This window comes from Syngnathus typhle, linkage group LG4 (assembly GCF_033458585.1).
Source record: "Syngnathus typhle isolate RoL2023-S1 ecotype Sweden linkage group LG4, RoL_Styp_1.0, whole genome shotgun sequence".
NCBI classification, from domain to species: Eukaryota; Metazoa; Chordata; class Actinopteri; order Syngnathiformes; family Syngnathidae; genus Syngnathus; species Syngnathus typhle.
This window is the reverse complement of record NC_083741.1, coordinates 9,443,415-9,468,528: the sequence shown is the minus strand read 5'-3', so window position 1 is coordinate 9,468,528 and position 25,114 is coordinate 9,443,415. Positions and strand designations below refer to the sequence as shown.

The following is a 25,114-nucleotide window of genomic DNA, read 5'->3' as shown; positions in this document are numbered from 1 at the left end:
TACATGTTAGGTGCCGACTACCCACCACTAGAGGCATGCATAAACCATCAAACTCCCCCAGGAGTCATCAATGTGTTTTTATATGCCTCCCCCAGACTAAGGTTAAGTGAGGGAAGCGGTATTGACCCATCTTCTTGTTTACTAGCCTGCTGTGTTTGAAAGTGATTGACTAAACCGCAAAACCATTTCAACCAACATAAAAGCAACCAAACACTTTGAATCGTTGTCAGTGAAAACATGCATAAACATCTTCTATTCAACTCATTAATCTTGCCAAGACAGTTTTCATAACCTTTACTAACGTAATGTAAATTATTGGTTGCACGGGTGAGCTTACAAGATAAATACTCTAGAAAATATGATGCGCTTGCCAAGAGATTTTATTACGTATCAGATCATTACCTTTAAATCAGATTGTTTGGCGCCAAGCATTTAAAACTCATAGTGAAAAACAACAGATTAAACATCTTGTTAGCACAGCTCTTGGCGGCTTCGGGGAAGATGGGGAAAACAAAACTGGGGAGCGAAACTGCCTTATCATTTTTGTTAAGCAGCCATGCACCAACTGGTTTGAACAAGACATGTTAGTCAGTTGCCAGTTTATAGTCACAGTTGACAATACAGTATTCTTCAGAAGTTAGTGTGAAAATGGTCACACTCATTATGGCTTGAATCCAATACTAAGCATGGAGGAAGTGTTTTTTTTTCCCTTTTTTGGGGGGGGCTGGTCACTTATGTGGGACAAAGAGGCCTGTAGCATTTTGATTAAAAAATGGCTATTTATTTCAAACTAGTTTTTTATCAAGGGAGTCCTGTCCACTTTGTTGCCTGAACTGCAAGTCCAATGCTGAGTACTTCCTAATGGAAGACGGAGTAAATTGTAGTTGAACATTGAAAAGGACATAGATCCTTTTTAAATGTCCTAATAGCAGTGATTTATCAACATGCTAGAAACTTTTCATCTGTGATATGTGCTTCTAAACTGCAAATACATTCTGTCGAAGTCACCTTGCCTCACTGCATGAGAAAAGAGTGCGAGGGAGCAAGAGGTCGATAACCGACATGGACCAGCTGAGTGTAGTTTGACAGTTCATTGTATTGAGTCAAATTGTTGAACTTGCGGGCAGAATGGTGGTCGACTGGTGCTCGCTTCGATTTTCCTTTCATGGTATACTCGCGTGATACTAATCCATGACAATATATTCAGCCAATATTATATTCATAATTTTTTTAATTACAATGTTTATTTTATTGAGAGTGGTACATCGTTTATCATATGCGTCATTTTTTTAATTGCATTGTTTATGTAACTTTTATTTATTTTCATATAAATATGTTTTATTGACAGTCGTCCCTTGTTTATTGTGGGAATTATGTTCTAAAAATAACTCGTAATAGACAAAATCTGCAGAGAAAATCTGCAAGTAGAGTTTGAGTTTTTGGGGCGTTACGCCTCTCATTGGAATTTTTGGGGCGATGAGTTTTCTAATGTTCATGGTCTTTGTATTTGTAAAACAAATTTCCCTTCAAATCTTTTGACTGGTCTAACTTAGAAGGAAGAGAAATAGCAGGAAAACATTTGTAATAGTGAACTAAAACTGCAATAGATGACGTTATGGTCACAAATCGTAAATATAACATACCATAGAATTCTTAACTCTAGAAGTAAGCCGTCGTTTGTATGTAATCAGAGTCTTAGTTTATTCCAGTTTTCATGGCTGAAGCGGTGGAAGAGGGAATAACAATATGCTTGTCACTAAATTGTGATGTAAGAGAATGTTTTATTATCTCTCCGTTACAGTCGGATAAAAGGAATTTGACATACTTCCCACAGTGCTTTGCCGGAGGACAGATGGTTTGCTTAACCTGATTGGCTGCAGGGCTTAGATGCATTCTCTTCCTTTGGACAAAACATCTTCAGTGTTATTGAATGGGCCAAATCATTTAAAACTCCCATCCACACAGAGTATCTCCTATTGGGCATGGGTTTATTTTGGGAGTAGGAGCAATCGTGTTTCTCACGGACTTCCATTCCAGATCCACTTAAGTGTCATGGTGCAGTTTACCCAGACACATGTGTGAGTACCGTAATTAGCATTTTTTTTCATGTCATCTTTTAGAATTTTGCTAACAGTACAAATGTCTTATTTCTATCTATTATTTTCTTATTTAAACTGAGTGTTCTTAAAAACACGCTGTTTGGTTTTGAGCTTTCCTTCAATAGTGTGTTGCATTGTACTGATCATAAATAATTCAAGCCACAACTCTCACTGTCCATTTTTTGCCCTGTTTTTCAATCGTTCAAGCATTACACGCAGTAGATACATTTGTGCGCTTTTTCTCCAAAAGAAATTGTGTTGATGTAATAATGTACACTTTTGTTGTGGTTGATCTTGACTCTGATGTAAAAAAATATGCACAGGTCTGTGTAAAATTAGTTGAGGTCAGAGGAAAGGATATCTCAAATAGCTTAAGAGTGGCATTCTTGGGTGTAAAAGACACAAAAATATAAAACAGTAATATAATTGTGTCAGTATGACATTAAAAAAATGGTTTCGTTGTAGCTCGTGGTTTAGTCTGCCTTTTCAAAGTTCTTTTGGGCTCTTAGTACAGTTAAAGTGCTGTGTTCCAGTGTGCAGTCATGTGATGAGATTGGAATTTAACTATTGTTTTAAGTAGCACAGCCCATTCTCTGTAGGCCTCACACTCTTCCCAACCCCCTCCAGCGCCGCCCACCTCTCTCTTCTAATACATACACAGACACACGGACATACGTACAGTCCAACCTTGTTTGTTCTTGCCATGATGAATAGAAAATTGAATGAAGTTGACTTGTCCTTTGTATTGGGGGAGTGGGTTATTTTCTGATGCTTTGTACAAGGGAAATACCTTTTCATTCTACCAGTAATCATCCACTTTTAACCACATTTATGTTAAGAGAACAGATTCTGTCTTGCTGATTCTGCTATTGCGATTGAATTATATATATTTGCCAAATTCAACCCTTTAAGAAACGTCAAGAAACTTCCAATTGTTATTCTGCTGTTGAGATTTCAGTCATGTCGTAATTGGGACCTTTTGTTTCTTTCAGCCATCGAAGTCGAGATGAGGAGCGATCTAAACCACCGGTTGTTATGTCCATGCCAGTCAAAAGCACTGATGATGGTGTCTTGTCTCAGGCCAGTGACCAAACCAGCTCCAGAGATGACAGTCAGTTACCTCCGCTGCCTGGTACATATTTTTTCCCCCCCTTTTATCTTCAAGCCCGTATTGTCATTGGCAAAGAAGGGGAGGGGGCGGGAGGACATGAAACCTGTCAGCAAGGGAACATGTTTATTACTAGGATACAATTTATGCAGAAGTGTACTTATTACAATTTTAGAGACAAATGATACTATTTATAGTCAATGAGAGGTGGAGGGGCGTGAAATATTTTCTTGTTCCTGGGGCGGCATAATTGAGAAGCACTGGTTTAGAGCCTCTCAATGAAGGCTGTTAACGAACTCTTGATTATATTTTGGCAGAACCAAAGCCTGTGTATGCACAGCCTGGCCAGCCTGATGTGGACCTGCCAGTCAGCCCCTCTGATGCACCTGTGCCCAGCGCCGCTCATGATGACAGTATCCTCAGGTCAATATCCTCTCTGCTCACACAAAGCTCAATCAAGTCTGGAATCAGCAACTGTCTTCCGAGATTATAAATAAATAAATGTGTTATTGAAAATATGCCTTTTTAAACCAGGGTAAATTATCAAACAGGTAACCAGTCCTTGCCTAATGGATGAGTAATGATAATTCTATCAGAGCAAATTTAAGCCTGCATATTCTCTTTTCTAATGTATGCACATTTTTTGCCAAGTGCCATCTGACCACCAATTTTCTGTTTTAGGCCAAGTATGAAGCTGGTGAAGTTCAAAAAGGGTGAGAGTGTCGGACTTCGGCTGGCTGGAGGAAATGATGTTGGAATTTTTGTAGCTGGAGTTTTGGAGGACAGTCCTGCAGCTAAGGAAGGACTGGAAGAAGGGGACCAGATTCTCAGGGTACTAAGCACTTCAACAATCTCTTATCATGCACATGCACACATGCTGACATTCACACTTACTTAGGGCAAAAATCATTGAACTAAGTTGATATTACTATTTTAACATGGTTTCAGGTTGAGGGGGCATTGCAGTCACTTGAATGAATTACGTTCGAGTCGAAACATTTAGAGCAGAAAGTAGTGGTGCGGTTTTCAAGGCTAATCTGTCTTTTTAACAACATTCTTAACACTGTCCTGGACTGAACAACAAGTCAGAAATGTTCCAGGAAAAAGAAAATCCTCCAGCCATCTGTCTCTGAGCTGAGGAGGACTGTCTTACATAGAAGCACGATTCATTCATTCATGAAGCTGCATCGTTGTCTATGGTCCACATTTACGGTCTCTGGAAAGTATCATTAGTCAAATTCCTTTTGAAAATTGTATCATAGTGGGAGTAACAGCTGGTGGTTAGCAAGTGGTAGCAGCCTACACAAACTTTAATGAATCCACTGGACTCCATCACTACAATGGTACTGGGAAAAGAGTACAATGCACTTGATCTGTCAGTTTGTGAGTCATTGCCTAGCTGTGCCTTGTGTTAGGCTCCCCTTGTGTCCAATATGAACAAACAATAGGAGTGTTTCTTGCGCTCTGACCTCTTGAGCAGTTATTCTGTTTGACTGAGCGCCAGTTGACTGGATGACGCCATTGAGTTCAGTTCTCAAATGCACTGTTTGTACAACCTGCAATAAGTTCCAAATGATTATGCTTGCAGAATTTAAGTCAACATTTTTCACACAAATTTTGTAATGCTGAAAAGCATGAAATAATTCAGTGGCTTGTCAAAGCAACGAAAACATCGGACATAAGAAATCATAAATCCATCAGAACATTCTCGAAAATGTGTTCCAATAATGGTGTATTAGTGAAAGTCTCTGTCAGGCAAATGCATCGTATTAAAGCAACAAACCGGTCTCCTTTTTTAGCATTTAATCATTCCGTGTGTGTATAAAGAATAAAACTGCAAATAGAAATGCCATCTGATTACCTGAGAAAAGATTAATCCCATTAATTATCAAAATAATGACATACCTTATATGCTGCCATATTGGACATTTTGGACTATTATTGAAGCTCATATAATTGTTTATGAACGCCTATATTAGTCGGAGTATGCAATGTCTTTTGTTCCCCGCCACCTGCACAGATCACTTTCTGTGTTTGCGCATGTTCTTCCCATTGTGCTGCACAAACACGTAAAGACTTCCAGGACATTGTTTTCCATCTTCGAATTGTTGCTTTTTGTTCCTGGTGTTTTACCGGAGATAAAGACATCAAGTCGTCTTGTTTCTGGGAAGGATAAAGGTGTCGTTCAGAAGTTCACTGATTCAGCCCATGTGTTTCTGCTTCCTTTGCTGGCCCTCAAGCAGAGTCAATAAACATCACTTATTGTGTTTGGGAGGGCAGCGGGACGTGAGGGGGAGGCAGCTTAGTCGTAGGGGAGGACTTGATAGCTTCTGATGACAAACAGGTTTCCAATTTAGTGCTCTTTCCCCATGATGCAAAACAGTCCAAACATTTATTTAAATAGATATAGACTTTTAAAATAATGATCATTTTGAAAAACTGTTTTTCTAGGTTCTGTACATTTTTCTTCATCCACTATAGGGGAACAAAAAAACATCAATGAAATGTCCAATTAAGAAGACAATGAACTATTTTAGTTGTTAAGAATGATTACGGTGCTAAACAACTACTTTATGTTTTTGTACCTGTAGGTGAACAATGTAGACTTCGCCAATATAATTAGAGAAGAGGCAGTGCTGTTTCTGCTTGATCTCCCAAAGGGAGAGGAAGTTACAATCCTTGCTCAGAAGAAGAAAGATGGTGAGTTATTAGTACTTGAAACACATAAGCCATCTGTTCCAGCATACTAAAATAATTTCACAATGTCATTTTGTTTTATCACCAGTGTATCGGAGAATAGTGGAGTCAGACGTGGGCGACTCCTTCTACATTCGCACCCATTTTGAATACGAAAAAGAGTCCCCGTATGGCTTGAGCTTTAACAAGGGCGAGGTGTTCCGAGTGGTGGACACCCTCTACAATGGCAAATTAGGCTCCTGGCTTGCTATTCGCATTGGCAAGAACCATCAGGAGGTAGAGAGGGGCATCATACCCAACAAGAACAGGTAAGTCTCAGATCACACCTTAGAATAATACACTCGCAGTCTTTGCACTTGTTTTGTTAGTATGTAGGTTGTTTTTATGTATTCAAAACTTCAAACAGGGTAATCATGCCTGCAGATATTGATATGAACTTTGTGAAACATGAACATAACTTAATTGATTTGCTGGATGTCTGCTCTCTAAACCAGTAGATTCACAACCAAATGAAAGAAAAAGATAAAAAGTTAGACCATGTCCAATATTTATTTTTGTCAGCCGAGGCGGAAAAATATTTTATTTTGAAACGTGGCAAGATTCTCTCCGTTGCATCCGTGTCCGATTCACTCTTGACGATTGTCAAGTTGTCTCTGTCGTGTGACGCCAATATTGAATCCACAAGCTAAACAAATAAGCAAAATGAACAGATGTATGTGAAACGTTTGTTTGCAATCCGGTAATGGCCCAGTGCGGAGTCAGCACAAGAGCCTATGCCCAAGAAATAAAAAGTTGCGGAGAATACCAGAAGACCCGCTTGAAATATGGATTTTCAACGACAGGTGATTCCTACAGACAACGAGCGGCTCGCCAATGATGCCTGCAAAGCTGATTAGTCAACAAATATAAGTTCTTTGTGAGTGTCATAAGCTAAACCGCAAGACTAAAAAGCCATTCAATATTGAAGGGGGGGAAAGAAATTGGACGCGGTCATTGTTGTAACACTGAATAGTTGGCGATTCACCAAATGTATGAACCGGTCCGTGGTGGAAAAAAGGTTGGAGACCCTTGCTCCAAAAATATCTATCCATATATATATATACATTTTACATGGAGTGTTGCTGCAGTACTGGTCATTGTAGTTTTTCAGATGTACAGTAGAATTACCTTGAAATGTAGAATAAAGTTTCGTTTAGCTAGTTATGATTTTCAAAGCATGACAACAGAGCCTACTGTTCTTTGCTTCAGGGCTGAGCAGCTGTCCAGTGTACAGTACACCCTTCCCAAAACACCGGGGGGTGACAGAGCAGATTTCTGGCGATTCCGTGGCTTGCGAAGCTCAAAGAGGAATTTGCGGAAGAGCAGGGAGGACCTATCAGCACAGCCAGTTCAGACTAAGTTCCCTGCTTATGAGAGGGTGGTGCTTAGGGAAGGTAAGTAGAGGTCAAGAACATTAATATTCACATTTCTTGGTATTAGAATTGCTTGTGATGTTTCAACCAGACGAATGTCACTATTTTATTTTGGTGTCTATTTTTTTTAATTCATACCGGAATGTATTACAAAATTCTGGGTTCATCTAATTAGCTATTGACATCATTTTCATGTCTTGTTTAAAAACAGCTGGATTCTTGAGGCCAGTGGTCATCTTTGGGCCAATAGCAGACGTTGGAAGGGAAAAGCTGGCCAGAGAGGAGCCTGATATCTTTGAATTAGCAAGTAAGTGATCAACAGCCAGTCCCCCATTTCGCCTCTTAAAGTGTACAGTGTAAGAGATTTATTCTTAAAATCTGAGTTTGTGCTCAAATGTATTTTGTGAATCAGCTTGCACGGAACAGATGTTGAAATCAGTGTTGGGTCATTGCTCTTGTTTTCAGAGCTCTCACATTGTCAAGGTTCTGACTAAATGCTCCAGCTTTTTTTAACACTGCTGTATTTACTAGTTGACTTAAGTCAATTAATTAGGGTTACAAACAAATTACCGATAAATGACTTTTTGATTTTCAAGATCGGTGGAGGAGAAAGAGTTACTCTAAACCATTACAGCAAATGTACTTGTAATGTACTTGTTTTTGTTAGACCCGACTTTTGAACAGGAACACTAATTATTCCTATACTGTCAATTACTATCTCGACGTTGATCATATTCTTTACAGAATTTTTTTTTCCCCTCATGTTTTAACCCTGTGGTCATCACCAGGTCTTGTTTTTGTGGCATTTTTTGTTCATTGTTTTTTCTCACGTGTAGCTGTCATTTTTTCAACATTTAAAACTACATAAGTAAGCATCCTCACCCCCTTTACCGTGTAATGTTTTTGATATGTGTCATAAAAAATAGTGTGCTTTGACTTCCAAGTGAGCAAAGCTAGAACCATACCTAACTCAAACCGCTATAAGAAATGATTCCATTTCTTGATTTGTGTCTTCGTAACTCTAGTGATATTTGTGTAACTGTATTTTCTTTTCAGAAACACAGCAACAACAAGGAGGAGAAAGTATGTCATTGAGTGCATCAACTTACTTTTGTTTTATTTGATTTAAAGAATGGCCGATAATTAATCAGCAAGCATTTTGTAAATGGATTGCTTGCTTTTAGATCTGTAAGGCACCATCAATTCATTTAGGAACTTGGTAAAACAATAATTGCGGGACTATGGGAAACGTGCCACTAACAAAAAGTAATACACTAACTAATAGCTCATATTAACTTACAATCTTGGAGACTGTATGAGCTGACGTATAGTTCTAAAGTCCCTTTAAGAGGTCTCCTGGGCCTCTCTCCACCTGCCGATGATTCGCTATGACCAAACATGACAAACCAAACAAAGATATTTCACTCATATGCATCAGTTTTCTACCGTTCCTCTTAAGGTTTAGCTACAGTGTGGCACAACACAAAATCGGCAAGATGGATGGATTTGCACTAGTAATATTGTTACTGAAGTTGCAGTAACCTAATTGCAAGAATATTGAGGGGGAAATGGAGTGGCATTCTCATGTGAAAGGGTACCGTAATTTTCGGACTATAAGTCGCACCGGAGTTTAAGTCGCATCAGCCATAAAATGCCCAAAAAAGTGAAAAAAAATATATATATGTATATAAGTTGCTCCTGGGTATAAGTGCGACATAAGTTCTTCCAGTGGCACCGTAGTGCGAGTGCTTCAAAATGCCTGTGCGTTGAATTTAGGTCATTGCATTCTATTAATTCAACACTAGATGTCACTAAATAATACACGCACTCCATTTACTAATTGATGATGTTTATCGTGTTGAGCTAAAAATATTTGGAATTAGACCAATTTACTTTTGTTTTTGGCACAATCTCACCATTAAAACGAAACAAGTTAATTGACAGCAGTTCAACATACATTAAGAAAAGATCCATTTTGCTTCATTTCCAGCGGTATTTCAGTTCAGCTATTGTGACACTTCAAACGGTGCTGTGATGTCTGAGGACCTCTGAGGTCACACAATACACACTGAAATCAGAATCTTCTAACTTCAGTGTGTTTTGAGCTAAGAAATGCTAAGATATGCACCATTAGAGGGTTTTTTTGAATATCGGTATAATATCTGACCTCTTTTGTAAACTGGTTGTGTAGTGATAGTCAAAGACCCTATTAGAGCTCCATAGTTTATTAAAAATCTTTTATGTACGGTGTTTTATGAGTCAGTATACTTAGCATCGTCATGAGAAAACCACCCTTTTAGTACCTTGTGTTTCCAGGCAGAACATGATTTCTTATATTTATATGAATCATAAACGACACATTTGTGACTATGTATTGTCATTAATGCCAAATGACCCTCCTGCTTCTTTATTTCATAGCAGTGTTTCTCACAAAACACACTACTGGATTTTTCGTTCACCTTATTTGCATTTGCACGTACACAAGTCACTACAAACCATTTGTCATTTTCATTCACCTATCCAAAACATCTAATGGCTATTGCATGAATTGGCTCCCATCCTTATTTTGTCTTGACATCTGTTTTCATAAACACTTGTCCTCTCCTGTACAGAGATGATTGTTCTGTATTTTACAGTTCTTTTTATGGGAGTCGACAACCGCATGCCACAAGGATGACTAATATGGGCACTGCCTGCCTTGACTGTTTATCTTTTGTGTCGATGTGACATGGTTACAGTGTCTCTTTGCCTTTTACAGAAAGTGAACCAAGGGATGCCGGAACTGACCACAAAAGCTCTGGCATCATTCGCCTGCACACTATCAAACAGATTATTGATCGGGTGAGAGAGCGTCCTGATCTAAAACCAGTCAATGACATTTGGTTGCTCTATTATTAGCATTTCACTGCTGCCCTCTAGTGGAATACACTAACTAGACGTGAATAGGTGAACTGTAATTTTAAGAGCTCTCTTTGAGTGCTAGTTCAATTTCAAGAGACTCTCATGTACGTATTTTGAAAATAGAAAAATATGTCAGAAAATATTATTATTGATTTGATGTTTGCCGTCAAGGACAAGCATGCCGTGCTGGACATCACTCCAAATGCAGTGGACCGCTTGAACTACGCGCAGTGGTATCCCATTGTGGTGTTTCTCAACCCTGACACAAAGCAAGGTGTCAAGAACATGAGAACCAGACTCTGCCCAGAGTCTCGGAAGAGTGCCAGGAAACTCTATGAACGAGCCCTAAAATTGAGGAAGAACAATCACCATCTTTTCACTAGTGAGTTCCTCTGGGGAAATATTAATAATGTGTGTTCTTCAAAGGGAGGGGAAATTGTAACATTTTACAGGAGTAAATTTATGTACATTTCATGGGCTGCTGTGTTGGCATCACGACACTCAGTCTTAGTAGTATTGCTCTTCGGTGACGTCTTGCAGTAACTTGCTGCTCTTTTTGACTTCCTCTAGCATTTGCTTTTCCTGCCAAGGCTCATGTCATGCCCAGGCTTTTGAAGAATCTGTAGATTTGAAATGAAATGAATTTTTTGCCTCTGCTGCTTTTTGTGTGTTCAGCAACTATAAACTTGAACAACATGAACGATGGATGGTTTGGAGCACTCAAGGAAATAGTTCAGCAGCAGCAAAACCAGCTGGTGTGGGTTTCAGAGGGCAAGGTAAAGCACATACAAGCCATGTTTTCAACAAGCAATACAGTTCAGGAGGTGACCGTACATCACGCTACGGTTCATCGAGAATTGTCATTTTCGCACCGCATTGGAAATACGGTGATAACACAAAATGTGTCTTTTAATGGCGGCGAGAAGATTCAAAACTTGCATTCATGTAAAGTGATCTTACAGCAAGTGTGCCATTCCTCTTTTGTTCAATGTGTCACAGGCTGACGGGGCAGCAGAGGACGGTCTGGATATCCACGATGACCGTCTGTCCTACCTGTCGGCACCGGGCAGTGAGTATTCCATGTACAGCACCGACAGCCGCCACACCTCTGACTACGAGGACACGGACACGGAGGGCGGAGCCTACACCGACCAGGAGCTGGACGAAACGCTGAATGACGATGTGGGTCCTCCGACGGGGCCTGCCATCACCCGCTCCTCTGAGCCTGTCCGCGAGGACCCGCCCGTCATCCAGGAACCACCTGGCTACCCCGGCTACCAGCACCCGTTGCAGTCGGACCCCCTGAACCGCATCGACCCGGCTGGTTTCAAGGCCCCGGCGCCGCAGCAGGTAGCGTTTCTGAGAGCTGTGCGTCTTCCCTGTTGTCTGGAGGACGTGGTGTGCGTACGAAGGGTGTTCTGGAGGCGCTATTGAAGGCTCCTGTTTATTTTTACAGTTATTGTGTGCTTTTATTGTTCCAATGCAATATCCGTGTGAAAGTCAAACCTTTGGAGGTCAGGTATTTATCACCATACTATAAGAAAATATTACACAAAATCTATTACCACCACAGTAGTCATTAAACCTTTTCGTGTGTGCGTGTTGACTAATCTTTGTGTGTGTGTGCGTTACATTTTAGAACCTTAGAGCCTAATATGCACTTTTCCTCTTGTATTCTGTATTACCAAGAGTTGTCCCACGTGTATATGACTGTTACTGATCTCACTAGGAAAACAAGCCTATATTTGTCCAATTGTCTGTAACAGTACTCACCTATGTGCACTTCCTACTCTTGTTACACTTGTGGTTGGGACTGTGTTGATACCAGAAAGTATTGTGTGCATGTTGGAAAAAAAACCCAAAACTGTGTAAATCGAACGTTGCTGTGAAATGTATTTATCACAGATTCCCAAAATCAAAGCGTTTGTCATTACAGTATCTGTTGAATAAGTATAAAAAGGGACAAGGATACGTTATTGTATTGTTACCATAGAATTAAAGCCAAACTTAGTGTATTCGAAAATTGAAAATGTGTCCTAATTCCTAACATGGCTACAACTGACAGTGATTGATTGGCTGTTGGAATCCGTGTAAACCGTAAAGCACAAACTACGAGCAAGCTAGCTTATACAGAGGCCATGACAACACTAACACTAGTTTGCACTGCACAGTAGTGTCAGCACGTGTTATTAAACATTTTTGAACCACTTCACAGAAAGCAGAAGCCACTGCCATCCCTAGCAACCCACAGCTCCCTGAGCCCCTGGCTGAGACAGTGACCCCTGCCGTAAAAACTGTAGGGGGCCCGAGCCCCGGCGAGGCTCCTGGAGCTCACCACAGGCTACCAAGCCCCAACCCAGAGGCTGGCTCACTAAAGAGGCCCACGCCTGAGCTAGCCCCTGAGAGTGTCACATCAGAACCAAGACAGTCTGGACTGGCCAGTTCAGAAGCAAAGGTATCCCACTGACCTGCCTCTGGATGCTCCGTGACTGGGTCCAGCTCAGCTCGATCTGACCCAACTGACCGCCTGTGCTGCTGCTGCTGCTGCCTGTCTACCTGCCTACTTCCTGCCGCCACGCTTATCTGTCTCTACTTTGTGACCCGCCCCCTTGCATGTCCGCTGACCACCGTGCTGCCCAGAAGACTTTGAACTTTGTGTGTGAACGTGCGTGCGTTTACATTTGTGCATGGATAAGCAAATGCTGTTTAAGCAACAATGAGTGTTAGATGACGTAGCGAATGTCTCACAGCACTCACTGTTGTTGATCCTCTTTGCATGGCCACTAGAAGTAGATCTCTGTGCTGTATTTTCCTAATGCTGATAAAGCAGAGCCATTGATTTTGTAAAAGTAGCTGTTGATTTTCCAACCGCTGCATCTGCAATTTTAGTGTTTAGTGCAATAATCGTCTATTAAAAGCTTGGGTAAGACATTTCAGATTTGGCTGGAAAATTAACAGTTGCTTCTTAAATACCAGGCTTTGAAATGTGTGCGTTTTTCTATGTGCAAGTTATGTTAAATGTTATTGTAAAACAGTGGGTGTCATTTTCCTAAATTATATCAAATAATTGCAATATCAAGCCAGGTTGGTCTATAACAACTCCAAATACTATAATACAGTGTCAATCTGGAAAGGTTTTGGCTAAAAATGTATCCCATTGTTATGTACTACAGTATTTGGTTTGCTATATAATTTCAATTGCCTTCAGGAAGTGCTTAATTTGAAAGGACAGTGATTTCTGTTTTAATACATTATCTGACAAGTAACCCCTCCCTCTCAGTTTCTCTATTGCAGGTCTTTCCCCATTTTTTTCCTCTTTCTGTCATTAATTTGAGAAAATACTTTTAATATTTTCATTTACTGCATCCTTTCATATTAGAATGAATTGTGTAGTACGTCGGTGGATTCTGCGATGCCGCTAACCGTATTCTTTGTTGTGTATTTGTAGATGTTTCAAAAGGCTCCCTATAGCCCAGACAGCACAGGGAGACCCGGTCCTGGATTGAAACCTGGGAATTATAACCCTCAACAGGGATACCACCCTGATCAGCAACCGTACAGAGATTATGACCACCCACCGAGTCGGTTTGATGTCAACAGTGGAAGTGGTTACGTAGAACCAAAGTATAGAAACTATGACTCTCCGCCCTTTGAGAACAGTGTGCCTCTCTACGACCAGCAACAGTGGAACCCTTACGTCCACACACTCTCGACTGCCGACTCACAGGGCTACGATCCACGCCTGCCATACAGCGATGGCCCCGAGTCTCAGTACACCCCTCCGCTCCGTTTCGATGAGCCGCCGCCTCAGCAGGGATTCGACGGACGGCCTCGCTACGGTAAACCCGCAGTTCCCGGGCCCGCCCGTTACGATGACCCCCCACCGCTTTCTCCAGACCTCCACTACAACCAAGATTCTCAACACTCTCCGGCTGTCCGCTCTCCCAGCGGCCAACGGCCTTCCTACAACCAGGGACCAACACAGCACGTAAAAGGCTACAAACCTCAGCTGTATGACGCAGCTCCTGTAAACTCTGCCACCAGCCCCACATCACCTCCAAAAGCGGAGGTCAACTCATTTTCCACCACAGACATTTCAAAGCTCGACACTGCCAGAAAAGAGATACGCGAGGATGACCCCGCCATGCAAACACAGTCTGTTCTAACGAGAGTCAAAATGTTTGAAAACAAACGTTCGGTGTCTGTGGACCGAGCCAAAGATACGGTGGATCCATCTGCAAACAAGGTAAACATTGGGAACATCGACTGTAGCAAATCTACGTACTTGTGACACGTATGGCCTTTTGTGTTGCTAACTTAGGCTGCAGATTTGCCCTTGAAAGCAGGGGGAATCATCCCAAAAGCTAATTCTTTGAGCAACCTGGACTCAGAAAAGAGCTTTAGGTAAGCTTTTTTCCTCACACTTTGGCACGCTGAGATTTCAGGGCCATACTTGAAAGACCTTTGTTTAATTATTATGCCCAACTTGACTCATTTTAATTGAATTCCTTGCATTCTTATTCTTTGTCTTATTCTTTGCATTGTTTACCCACCTAGAGTCCCTGAGCCTCAGAAACCTCAGTCCAAAGCGGCTGATGACATTGTGCGTGCCAACCATTATGACCCAGATGAGGATGAGGACTACTATAGGAAACAGCTCTCTTACTTTGACAGACTTCAGACTGGCCCCGCCAAACCTCAAGCTCAAGCACAAACAACGCACAACTTCTCCAGGTAATTTTCAAAGGAGCATTGTGATTTTGACCCCATTGGTTCAAAAGCTTTGACCCATCACACTAGATTTACTGGCAATGTCACGGGTATATACAAATTAGACTGGGATTTTACAAATTTTAATGGCATTTAACGTGCAAAAAAATCCAACCCTTGCTAGTTCTTTGTTGGCTTTTGTCTTGTTGTTCTTGGTAATGTTTTTTTATACTCTAACTTTTACACCACATTTATGGAAGCGATTTTATAGCAGGGTTTGGAATCTACCACTCCATTTCACTTTCAATCTCCATTTTTATATCCAAGTGGAATTTTCATTGAGTTTTCTTTAATTTTATGGTTTTCTCTCTATGTTTACAGAACAGAATCAGTGGAGAAACCAAGTACAGCAGAGAAAAGATATGAACCAGTACCCCAGTTGACACCAACTTTGCCACCAGCCACACTTCCCAAGCCCTTAACTGAAGGTATGACACACATCCTGCCAGTTTCGTATAAAACACACACGTTTGTGCATTTTCAAAAGAGTAATGAGAGTAACTCTAATAACTGTCCTTCAGCCAAGCCTCCTTCCAGAGAGGACACTGTCCATAGCAACTTGCTGCCTCACAAAGGTTTTCCTGAGAAGTCTCCAGTGAATGGCACAAGTGAAAAGCTTCTGAAAACTTTCACCAGCAGCGGGGCTCCACCAGCATCAAGCTATAACCGCTATTTGCCCAAACCCTACACAGCGTCTGCCAGGCCTTTTGAACGCAAGTTCGACAGTCCCAAATTCAACCACAACCTTCTGCCCAATGACAAGCCAGATATGGTCTCAATGGTAAGCAGCCTTTCAACAAGTGTGACTAATGTTGTTAGTGTGTAGAAAGTTCAAGTGACTTCAGTGGAAGGTCTGCTCACCCGTCAAACTGCAGTACGGCTTCAATTACCACTCAGTGTGAATGTGGCTGTATATGTTTCTCCTTTGCTTTACCCCTTGCTAAAATTTGTATTTTTAGAAATAATGTCTTTTACACATAGCTGTATTTGTTCAGGAAAATGTTGATGTACTATCCGGTAGTGATGGGAAAATGAAGCTTCATGAACCAGTTGTTGTATTCTTTGGCTTGTCTAGATGGCAATGTTGGTTTAAAGTGAGGGTTTTAAGGAATGGCAAGTCGGTGGGCTTTCAGCTCTTCGGTGAACAGAAAGTGCCATCTAGAGGTCTAAGTAAACACAACAACGGGTTCATGAATCATCTTGAAGCTTCATTTGCCCATTATTAATATCCAGTATGGGTGAAGTACATAATAGATCACTTTGGTTTTGAACAGGGTCAAAGTGCAAGCCCGGCAAAGCCCTCCCAGTCCCACAACACAGACCACGACAGTGGCCTAGATACATTCACTCGTACAATGGACCATCGCTCTAAGTATCAGCACAACAATGTCAACGCAGTGCCCAAGGCCATTCCCGTGAGGTAAGCAATCACATAATTCGTGGATGGAATCAAATGTATTCCATTGGAGACAAACGTTTCTGCCTTCCAGCCCCACTGCCCTGGAGGATGACGACGATGAGGATGAGGGCCACACTGTGGTCGCGACTGCCCGGGGTATCTTCAACAGCAACGGTGGTGTCCTGAGCTCTATCGAGACGGGCGTCAGCATTATTATCCCTCAGGGCGCCATTCCTGAAGGCATAGAGCAGGAGATCTACTTCAAGGTCTGCCGAGATAACAGCATCCTGCCTCCACTTGACAAGGAGAAAGGTAGCATTGTCACAAAATGAAAAAGATTGTAGTCACTCTTGCGCTCTTTGTTTCTGTTCATCATCGCATTGTCATTTGTCATATAAGCAGTCTGTCGTCAAATATTTTATCACCTTTTGTCATTCCGTGAGTTACCCCTGTACTCATACATTTGTAATGCATACGTATATGAATGTATGCATGTTTGGGATCATTTTAAAATACCAGCAGGATTTCATTCAATCTAATCTATAGATGACAATCATTTGGGTGGCGCAAACTGTTTTTACTTTTCTGTTCAGTTCAATAAGGGAACATTTATCTTCTGATGTCTGGATTATTAGATAATAATTGTTAAAAATGTGTTATTGTTTTTTTTCTCCTCTGTCATTCCCAGGGGAGACTTTGCTGAGCCCTCTGGTGATGTGTGGACCTCACGGCCTCAAGTTTTTGAAGCCTGTGGAGCTGCGCTTACCTCACTGTGCGTCAATGACCCCTGATGGTTGGTCTTTTGCTCTAAAATCCTCCGACTCCTCGTCGGGTATGCTGTGTTCTCTCAGTTCTTCTGGGGTCGTTTGGGCTGGCTCTGTGACTATTTGACTGTTGGGGTCACTTGAATCATTTCCCCTTAGTTGTGATTATTATTATTTGTATTTTTCTCACCAGTGTTTTGTGAGATTTTGGAAAAGGAATCAGTCTACGGGGAAATAAATCTTGCCTTTCATTTACGTACAGTATCATAATGGCTTTAATCCATTTCACTTTTTATCACTCATTTTCTCTAATTGCCAACTTGCCTTTCTTTGTCCGTTTTCATTATTCATTTATTATTATATGTTGCAAGTCATTTACTAGTCATTGGTTTTATGTCAAATCATTTTATTTTTTATTGTAATGAAGCTAATTAGTAGGTCTATTTCTTTTTATGGGCTTGAATATAAATCAACCTCACTGGTTTTCCTAATCTATATATGCATGCAGGAGCAAATTGACTTGACTTTTATTATACCTACATGCACACGCATACATTATAAATGGATACTCGATACCACTTTCTCAGACCGATACCAATGATAGTATAGACTTTTCATACATAAAACATTTTCACCAGAAAACAATGATGTATTGACAATGAAGTTTCAAAGAAAGGCCTATATATGCCAAGGCAGCAATTTTCCTGAAAATTGCATTAATTTAATGACCAATTTTTAATCTTCTAATTCGTGATCGTAAAACTGTCACAAGAAGGTGGCCAGAACCTTGAAATAAGGCTGGTATCGGTACTTGCTCATCCTTAATATATACAGTGTATGTGCATGTGAGCATGTGTGTGTTTGTGATATGAAATCTGCATGTTCTTGTTTCTTTCCTCTCACACAGCCACCCAAATCCTGGCCATAAGACCTGCCTTTATAGTTCTCTTAATTAAATTTGACGACCATTCCTCCCTTGGCCCTAATGAGGATAAATGATACAGACAATTAATAGTTGTTGTAGATGCATAGATAAATTAAGATAGGGTTTGTAAATTCCTCCCTTGAATGTCAATTGTTTGTGCTTGTTTCCAAAACACTTTTTTTTTTTATAGTCTGTGATTTACCTTTCCAGGAGCTACAAATATGCATACATAAAGACCTGTAGTTCATTAGAAGTGCAGTGTGCAGAAGCCAAATTGTAGCAAAGTAAAAAACTCAACTCCTGCAAAGAAATCAGAGAGTTACTTCACGAAGAGGGGTCATTTTGGCCGTTGTTAGGATTAGCAGTTAATTAGCCTCATTTTAAGAATGAGAATGAATGAGATGCTGCTTTGCTCTGTTGTTGCGCTGAATAAGAGAAGGATTATCAGGCTGCGCGCTAATCCTCTTATTGCGAGGCAAGTCCACTCTCCAGCCTGCTCGTGTCCCCTCTGTGACTTTCCTCTTACATCGTGTCCCCACTATTCTTGCCCTTCTTTACAGCGCTCTGCGGCTAATGGATGCTCCTCTTTGTGCCTTACTGTCTGATCACGCTTTTTATTTTCCAGGCCATGTAAAACTAGTAAACTTCAGGAGAGTGGACATTTTATTTCCTGTTGTTTAACAGAGCTGCTGAGAACTAGTTGTGGTTATTATGATAATAAGCACCACTGCTAGGTAAAAAAATGAAGCAGAAATGCAAAACGTTTCTCTCACAAACACTTTTCCAGAAATAGGCTACTATGACTTGACACTGCGGTACGCCATCGTCATAGTGACTGAGGTTGAATTTTGAGTCAACAAGAGGCTGGGGGGACATCCATTAAAGATGAAATGATTTGTCTATTCTCAAGTGTCTCCAGTGTTTGGATTTGAGCCACTGTCTTGTACTCTCCAAATATGGCTGGCAGGCAGGAGATGCAATCAGGCTCTGCAGCTCCACTTGAGTAGTTGATGGATTCATTCTACAGTCATTGTTCCATACAACCAACTCCGAAGAGGGAGTGCTTATATAGCCATTAGAGCTTAATTGAACCTAAAAGACTCCTATAACTCACCATCTGCTCCATCTGTTCCCATTCCTCTCAGGTGACCCAAAAAACTGGCAGAACAAGTCTCTCCCTGGAGACCCCAACTACCTGGTGGGAGCCAACTGTGTTTCTGTGCTCATCGACCACTTTTAAGTGGGGGGGGGGCAGCAGGTGTGATGTTACAAAATATGCATCCATAGTGGATAAACATGGACACATACACATTGACAGCTGCACTCTCCAACTCCCGACGGTGACGTGAAGAAGATCCAGTCAGTGCTGTTTACGGCCAGGCGCTGAAGAAACAAACTTTTGCCATCAAATGAAGTCTTGATGAAGTAAAACCACTGATGCATGCCCCCCCTTCCCCGCCCCACCCCCACTGAAGATTATCGCTATCTATACATACAGTACAATAAAGTTTTTATATGCGTATACATGGATGAATTGTTTTCCAATTTGCGCCACCAGCGAACATATTTTACAAACCTGTGTCGGTGTATTTATGCTATATATGCATACAGTATATATAGTAGTCTAGATAAAATGTATAATGCATTTTTGTCCTGAATTCAACCTCCTATTATTTTTCAGTTGAGGTGACTGAATATAATATGTCTCCATATTCTTCCACTTTGAGGAAATGTGGTGAAAGTTTGAGTCTCAGACGAGGCAGTCGAAGGAGTTTGCAGGTCAGCTGGATCTAAAAGCCAAGCAGCACACTTTAACCTTTTCTTCCTCTGTTGCGCCTTTTCTTCCGGTGAGACCTTGTAGCTTGAGTTGTTCTCACTCCTTCCAGCCTGAGGGAGATCTATGCATGTCGTTCTACTCAGGTCCAGTGGCCTCCTTCGTTGCTTCCTCACATTTGTTTCCAGTCATCTCTTTTTGCACTCTTGCATTCAAACACAATAAGCAGTGATGCCTTATCTGGAGCTCATTCACCTCTTTTCATGAAGGAAACAATAATTTATGATGAGTAACTGTCTCGTGTTGTTTGGTTTGCCGTTCTTGTTAATCAGTGTATAAGCAAACTCGGATTCAGCACACAGTAATGGTTGTGATTGGATAACAAATGTATGTTGGTTTTATCTCCTATGCATTACTTACAACAAGAAACACAAAAAGATGAAGAGTGACTGTAAATAATGCTAGCATATTGCCTTGGTTCTTTTGTTTGTAAATGAACTTTTTTTTATTCTTTCTTTTTGTATAAAATGTAGCGAAAACATTTTAAAAAGTGGAAGAGTAACAAGGAAATATGATCATCTTTGTATTCTGGATTATACCCTCGAGCCTTGAAATGTTGAACCCGACAGTATACTACATGACATCTTTTCTACCAACATATTCTCGTTCAATTACCATCAGAAATTGCCTTTTTATGGCTACTTAAGGATCAGGAAAGTGTTTGGGCTGAATTATTTTTATTTTTTTTCTCAAAACAAAAGTTGTACTCCCAAAATGTTCCTTTCAATACTGGATGCTGTATTGTGTGCCCTTAAATGTATTTTTGTACTAATAGACAATTACTGATATATGGCACACCAGTACCATCTTATTTTTAGACTTAACACAGCTTTAATCGGATAATAGCTCTTCACGTGTGGCTGATTTCATTATTATTATTTTCCTCCTCTGCAACACAATTTTAAGTATACCACTGTATTAATAAATAAAATCATTTTAAAGTAACGTTTGACAAAGGTGTCCCTGTCGTTTCTTACAAAGTGAAACATTTTATTGATCTAAAATAAGATGTCACTTCCAGCATTAAGCAGCTATATTTAGCTCCAGTTAACTTGCCATTTTTTTTTTAAAAAGATTCGTCTTGATTTGCTTCCACAATATTTGCAATGCTCATCAATGTCATTTTTCAGTTTTGTTGCAGTGTGACTGTATGACATGCACTAATTGTTGAGGTTGAGCTGAACTTCATTCATTCATCATCCAAACCGCTTCTCATTGTGAATTGAAATGTAAGAATCCTGCATTACGACAAATCAATTTTTATAGCGATCTTTTGTCTCGGACCAGAGCATTAAAATGCAATGGTGATCTTTTCCTGCCCACCTTCATAGTTACCATTGACCGACAGTGACCTTCATTGAATCTTACCTGCAGATTGTATTGAGCTCACTATTACAGCCACCAGATAATTTCAAAATCCAGCCTGCAACAAAGTTGTGAAATATTTCCCAAAGATATTTCCTACTTTTTATTTTGACCTATGTGCCACCTATGTAGATATGCGCTTACATATGACCTAGACCAGCAAACTGGACCACACATTCTGAGAACCACTCTATTGCAAGTTGCTTTTATATATTAAGTATTATGTATTTTCTAATCATGAAGATTGCACATTTTGGGAATTATAAGAATCATGCCTTGCCGATGGTTGGACACAAATTTCTAGTTGTGTCAGAAATCTGGATCGGAGAATAACCATCTCATCAAATCGTGCAGGTAAAAATTTAAGCGCAAACGGCAGTGTATGAACCTTTCTGCTCTTTTAAGAATAAATGAATGACGCCCTCTGCTGAACATGACAAAGAATTTCGTTTAAATTTAATAGAGTAGAAGTAGAAGCGCCTTCTGATGGCGATGAAAAGCCTGCACAGCGCTAGTAGTAATAATAATGTCCAGCAATGATTTGTTTATTGCGCGAGGTTTGCGTACCAGACCATGCCCAAGACATACAAACTCTACAAATCAGCGACTGTGTATTTATTTTGCATTTTAAATCTTTGTACACAATCCCAGTATGTGTATATGAGGTGCAGGTATTATTTCTTTCCACTTGGGGTCACCACGCTCACACTCTACATTATTGCATTCATGACACGCACCACCAGCATTTTTAAGGGTGTACATATACATACATACACCCTTGAAAATGCTGCATTTTTAAGGGTGTACATATACATACATACACTCTTGAAAATATTGGATTAAAAACAACCCATCCAGTTTTGTTTTGCACAAAACAACCCAACAGATTGGGTTGTTTTATTGCAAAAATTGGATCGGTCCATGTTTAAACCCGAAAATATATATTTTTTAAATCACGTGTCTGTGTGTATGTATGTGTTAGATTAGATTAGATTAGATTAATAGATAGATAGATAGATAGATAGATAGATAGATAGATAGATAGATAGATAGATAGATAGATAGATAGATAGATAGATAGATAGATAGATAGATAGATAGATAGATAGATAGATAGATAGATAGATAGATAGATAGATAGATAGATAGATAGATAGATAGATAGATAGATAGATAGATAGATAGATAGATAGATAGATAGATAATTGGCACTATATAGCCTGTAGATTTGTTTCCATCACAGCAGTATTCAAGCGGCCCATATTCTTCTCTCTGTTTCCAAAAATGCTCCCTAACTTCATCCGCCGGGAATAAAAGATCTCATGCTGCACCAGCAGCACCTCTTCGCACACACATGACTTCCGAACGCCCCTTTCTTCCCTCCTCCGTCACCACAGTAGTAAGTCAGCCTCGCTCCCACTGCTGCATGCGCACAGACGCACTGTGGCACATTTCCAACAACTGCGCACCAAAGGCTCAATTGCGGATATTCTACGACAGTATTCGATACGCTGGATACGCTGGATGGTGTCCACGCTGCAGCGTGTTTTGAATCCGCGCATCTATTATCTTCAGCATGGCAACGTGACAATGGTGCAAGGTTGGTTCTGCGGTGCGCCTTCGGTGACTTTTCTAACGAGGAATGGCTTGTTCGTCAGAGCTAAGAAGGAATTTGATGGAAGCCTCTTTTGGATTTCGAATGTAACCCTACGCAGCTGGTGCTGATTCCACTCGATCCTCTCGCCTCTTCTTTCCTCCCACGACGCTAATTGGAGAGCATCTCAATTGGTGGAGAGCAACCACATCGAGCTTTGACCTCCACTCTCGCCGTTCACCTAGTTGTGTTGTGGGATTTCTTCTCGCCTCTCTCTTGCTCGCCCGACCTTTGCATTGCACCTTTTATTTAAGGACAATGCCGGTGAACGCGTTGCCCCGGGCGGTCATCGGCGGCCAGGGCTCCCTCAGCCCGGCGTCGCTGTCCCGCAGCCTCTCTCGCCTGAGGGAATACCGGACTCGGACCCGGATCATGCTGGCCCTCGGAGTCTCTCAGATGGTCCTGGGAAGCCTCATCCTCGCCGTCAGCTTCGCAGCTCTCGCTCTAACCACATCTCCCAGGGTGCGACACTCTTGCCCTTTTTGGGCTGGTTTTTCCGTGAGTACATCTTTTTTTCCCCCTCTCTCTTTCTTCGTTTTGCTGCTGATCCTTAAAGATTGCTTTTGATTTTGTGTACAATTTCCCAACCTGTATTGATCTAATCTAGCCAATTAAGGTACGCCACAAAAATGGATACACTAATTTGCCATATTGTGGAAGAGAATTGTTCTGATACATTGGGCTTGGTGTCAATCCCACCGAATAGATATTACAATAGCACTTACAATGCAGGACTCTTACAACTTTGAAAAAAAAAAAAAGCAACTCCTTGAAAAAAAATTACTTGAGTGTGGGGAGAGATCACTGAAGGGAAAAGAAAGTAGCACAGTGGATGACATCATAGCAATCTTCCAATATCACATAAATATACACAATAGAAATGACATCAGACTGCATCATCATCTCATTGGACATTTAGTTAGCACCGGTGATGACATACTGCTTCTTTTCTGTATAGATTCTTAGAACCTCTAAGTACGAACGCAGTTCAAGGCCGGTCACACTGATATTTATTTAAATTTCTAAATAATGGAAATCTTAAAAAAAGTTATTCTAGTTTGTAAAAAATATCAAGTAACATTTTAATGTTCTAAACTGGTTGTTGTGTGACCTCAATATTTGACTGCACTATTTCCCCACCAAGAAATGTGCTACTCCAAGTTGTAACACTTGAGGGCCATTTAACTGAAGGACTTCATCTTCCAATCTGTTATTGCTTGCCATTTTGACTGCACGATTTCACAAGTGTGAATGTAAAATTACCTTTTGTAGATCCATCCATTCCTAAAAGTGTTTGCTCTTAATAGGTTGTGAGCTTTTCCCCACACTATAGCACTGAAGTATACTGTAAAAACATTTTAAAAATGTTCACTGGTTCAAATGAACCACACACATATTGACATATAATGTAAATGCTAAACAGATTATAAATGGGCTCCTTTTAGAATAGAATGTCTGTGTTTTTCCATGTAAAATTTTCATGGTGTTTCTTTGTATTTATGAGCGCACATTTCCTTGATTTGCTGCCAGAGACCCTGTGCAGGGCCACACCATTAATTATAGAGGCACTGGGCTGAAGTGCATGAGGAGGGGGAGCGAGTAAGGGTCTCCTTGGTGCCATCAGGGCCATCTGTGTTTGCGTGTGAGGATGTGCTCGTAGCCACATGTGTGCGGGAGGGTACAGTTACAAGGGAATAGGAAGTAGCCACAGGGGTCAGAGTGCAAAGGCCAAGATGCATTCAGGAGGGGTGCTTGGAGTTTTTTTGACAAACCTGAGGACCCGACACAAGTTTACAACAACAACTGCTTGTTGGGATGCATGTTTGTCAGTCTGGTCATGGCATGTCTCCTCCAAATATGCATGTTTGTGGTGTGTGGTGCTATTGGACCCTGGGTGAGGCTCTTTGTTATTGTCAAGCTGGAGACTGTGGTGCTGTTCTCCGGCGGTAGTTTAGTCACAGCACTGCACTCCACAATGTCCACCCTTCAACACAAGTTAACATTTGTCCCTCTTAGATCTGAGTGGTTCGTCTTGACATGTGGGTGAACTAAGCTAATGAGCAAGTTGATGTACGTGTGGGCATGTGTGTGTGCGTGTTTGTGTGTGTGTGTGTGTCACTTTACCTCCTAGAACAAGGGTGTCAAACTCAGTATAGTCATAGCTTCTTTCAGCGGGCCATTATGAC

The 25,114-nt window shown here is 40.9% G+C and overlaps 2 protein-coding genes across 11 annotated transcripts in view; both read left to right on the top strand.

Annotated features, from left to right (window-relative positions):
* Window positions 1–20,854, top strand: part of tjp1a (tight junction protein 1a) — a 41,403-nt gene extending 20,549 nt beyond the window's left edge. For 3 of the 10 annotated variants that reach the window (XM_061275915.1, XM_061275914.1, XM_061275919.1), the window contains exons 9-30: window positions 3,092–3,231; window positions 3,525–3,630; window positions 3,889–4,039; window positions 5,799–5,907; window positions 5,993–6,212; window positions 7,153–7,337; window positions 7,528–7,623; window positions 8,373–8,399; window positions 10,075–10,157; window positions 10,389–10,599; window positions 10,893–10,993; window positions 11,217–11,567; window positions 12,433–12,672; window positions 13,666–14,463; window positions 14,539–14,621; window positions 14,775–14,951; window positions 15,309–15,415; window positions 15,509–15,768; window positions 16,262–16,407; window positions 16,478–16,698; window positions 17,075–17,218; window positions 19,221–20,854. In XM_061275915.1, the coding sequence (XP_061131899.1) occupies window positions 3,092–3,231; window positions 3,525–3,630; window positions 3,889–4,039; window positions 5,799–5,907; window positions 5,993–6,212; window positions 7,153–7,337; window positions 7,528–7,623; window positions 8,373–8,399; window positions 10,075–10,157; window positions 10,389–10,599; window positions 10,893–10,993; window positions 11,217–11,567; window positions 12,433–12,672; window positions 13,666–14,463; window positions 14,539–14,621; window positions 14,775–14,951; window positions 15,309–15,415; window positions 15,509–15,768; window positions 16,262–16,407; window positions 16,478–16,698; window positions 17,075–17,218; window positions 19,221–19,315 (4,051 nt within the window). In that variant the 3' untranslated portion in view covers window positions 19,316–20,854. The remainder of the gene's footprint in view (window positions 1–3,091; window positions 3,232–3,524; window positions 3,631–3,888; window positions 4,040–5,798; window positions 5,908–5,992; window positions 6,213–7,152; window positions 7,338–7,527; window positions 7,624–8,372; window positions 8,400–10,074; window positions 10,158–10,388; window positions 10,600–10,892; window positions 10,994–11,216; window positions 11,568–12,432; window positions 12,673–13,665; window positions 14,464–14,538; window positions 14,622–14,774; window positions 14,952–15,308; window positions 15,416–15,508; window positions 15,769–16,261; window positions 16,408–16,477; window positions 16,699–17,074; window positions 17,219–19,220) is intronic. The other 7 variants (XM_061275918.1, XM_061275917.1, XM_061275921.1 and 4 more) reach the window with 6 other exon arrangements.
* A 1,839-nt stretch (window positions 20,855–22,693) lies between these two features.
* fam189a1 (family with sequence similarity 189 member A1) overlaps window positions 22,694–25,114 on the top strand; it is a 128,763-nt gene continuing 126,342 nt past the window's right edge. Inside the window, exon 1 of the mRNA XM_061276663.1 lies at window positions 22,694–23,426. Coding sequence (XP_061132647.1) covers window positions 23,187–23,426 — 240 coding nt within the window. The 5' untranslated portion in view covers window positions 22,694–23,186. The remainder of the gene's footprint in view (window positions 23,427–25,114) is intronic.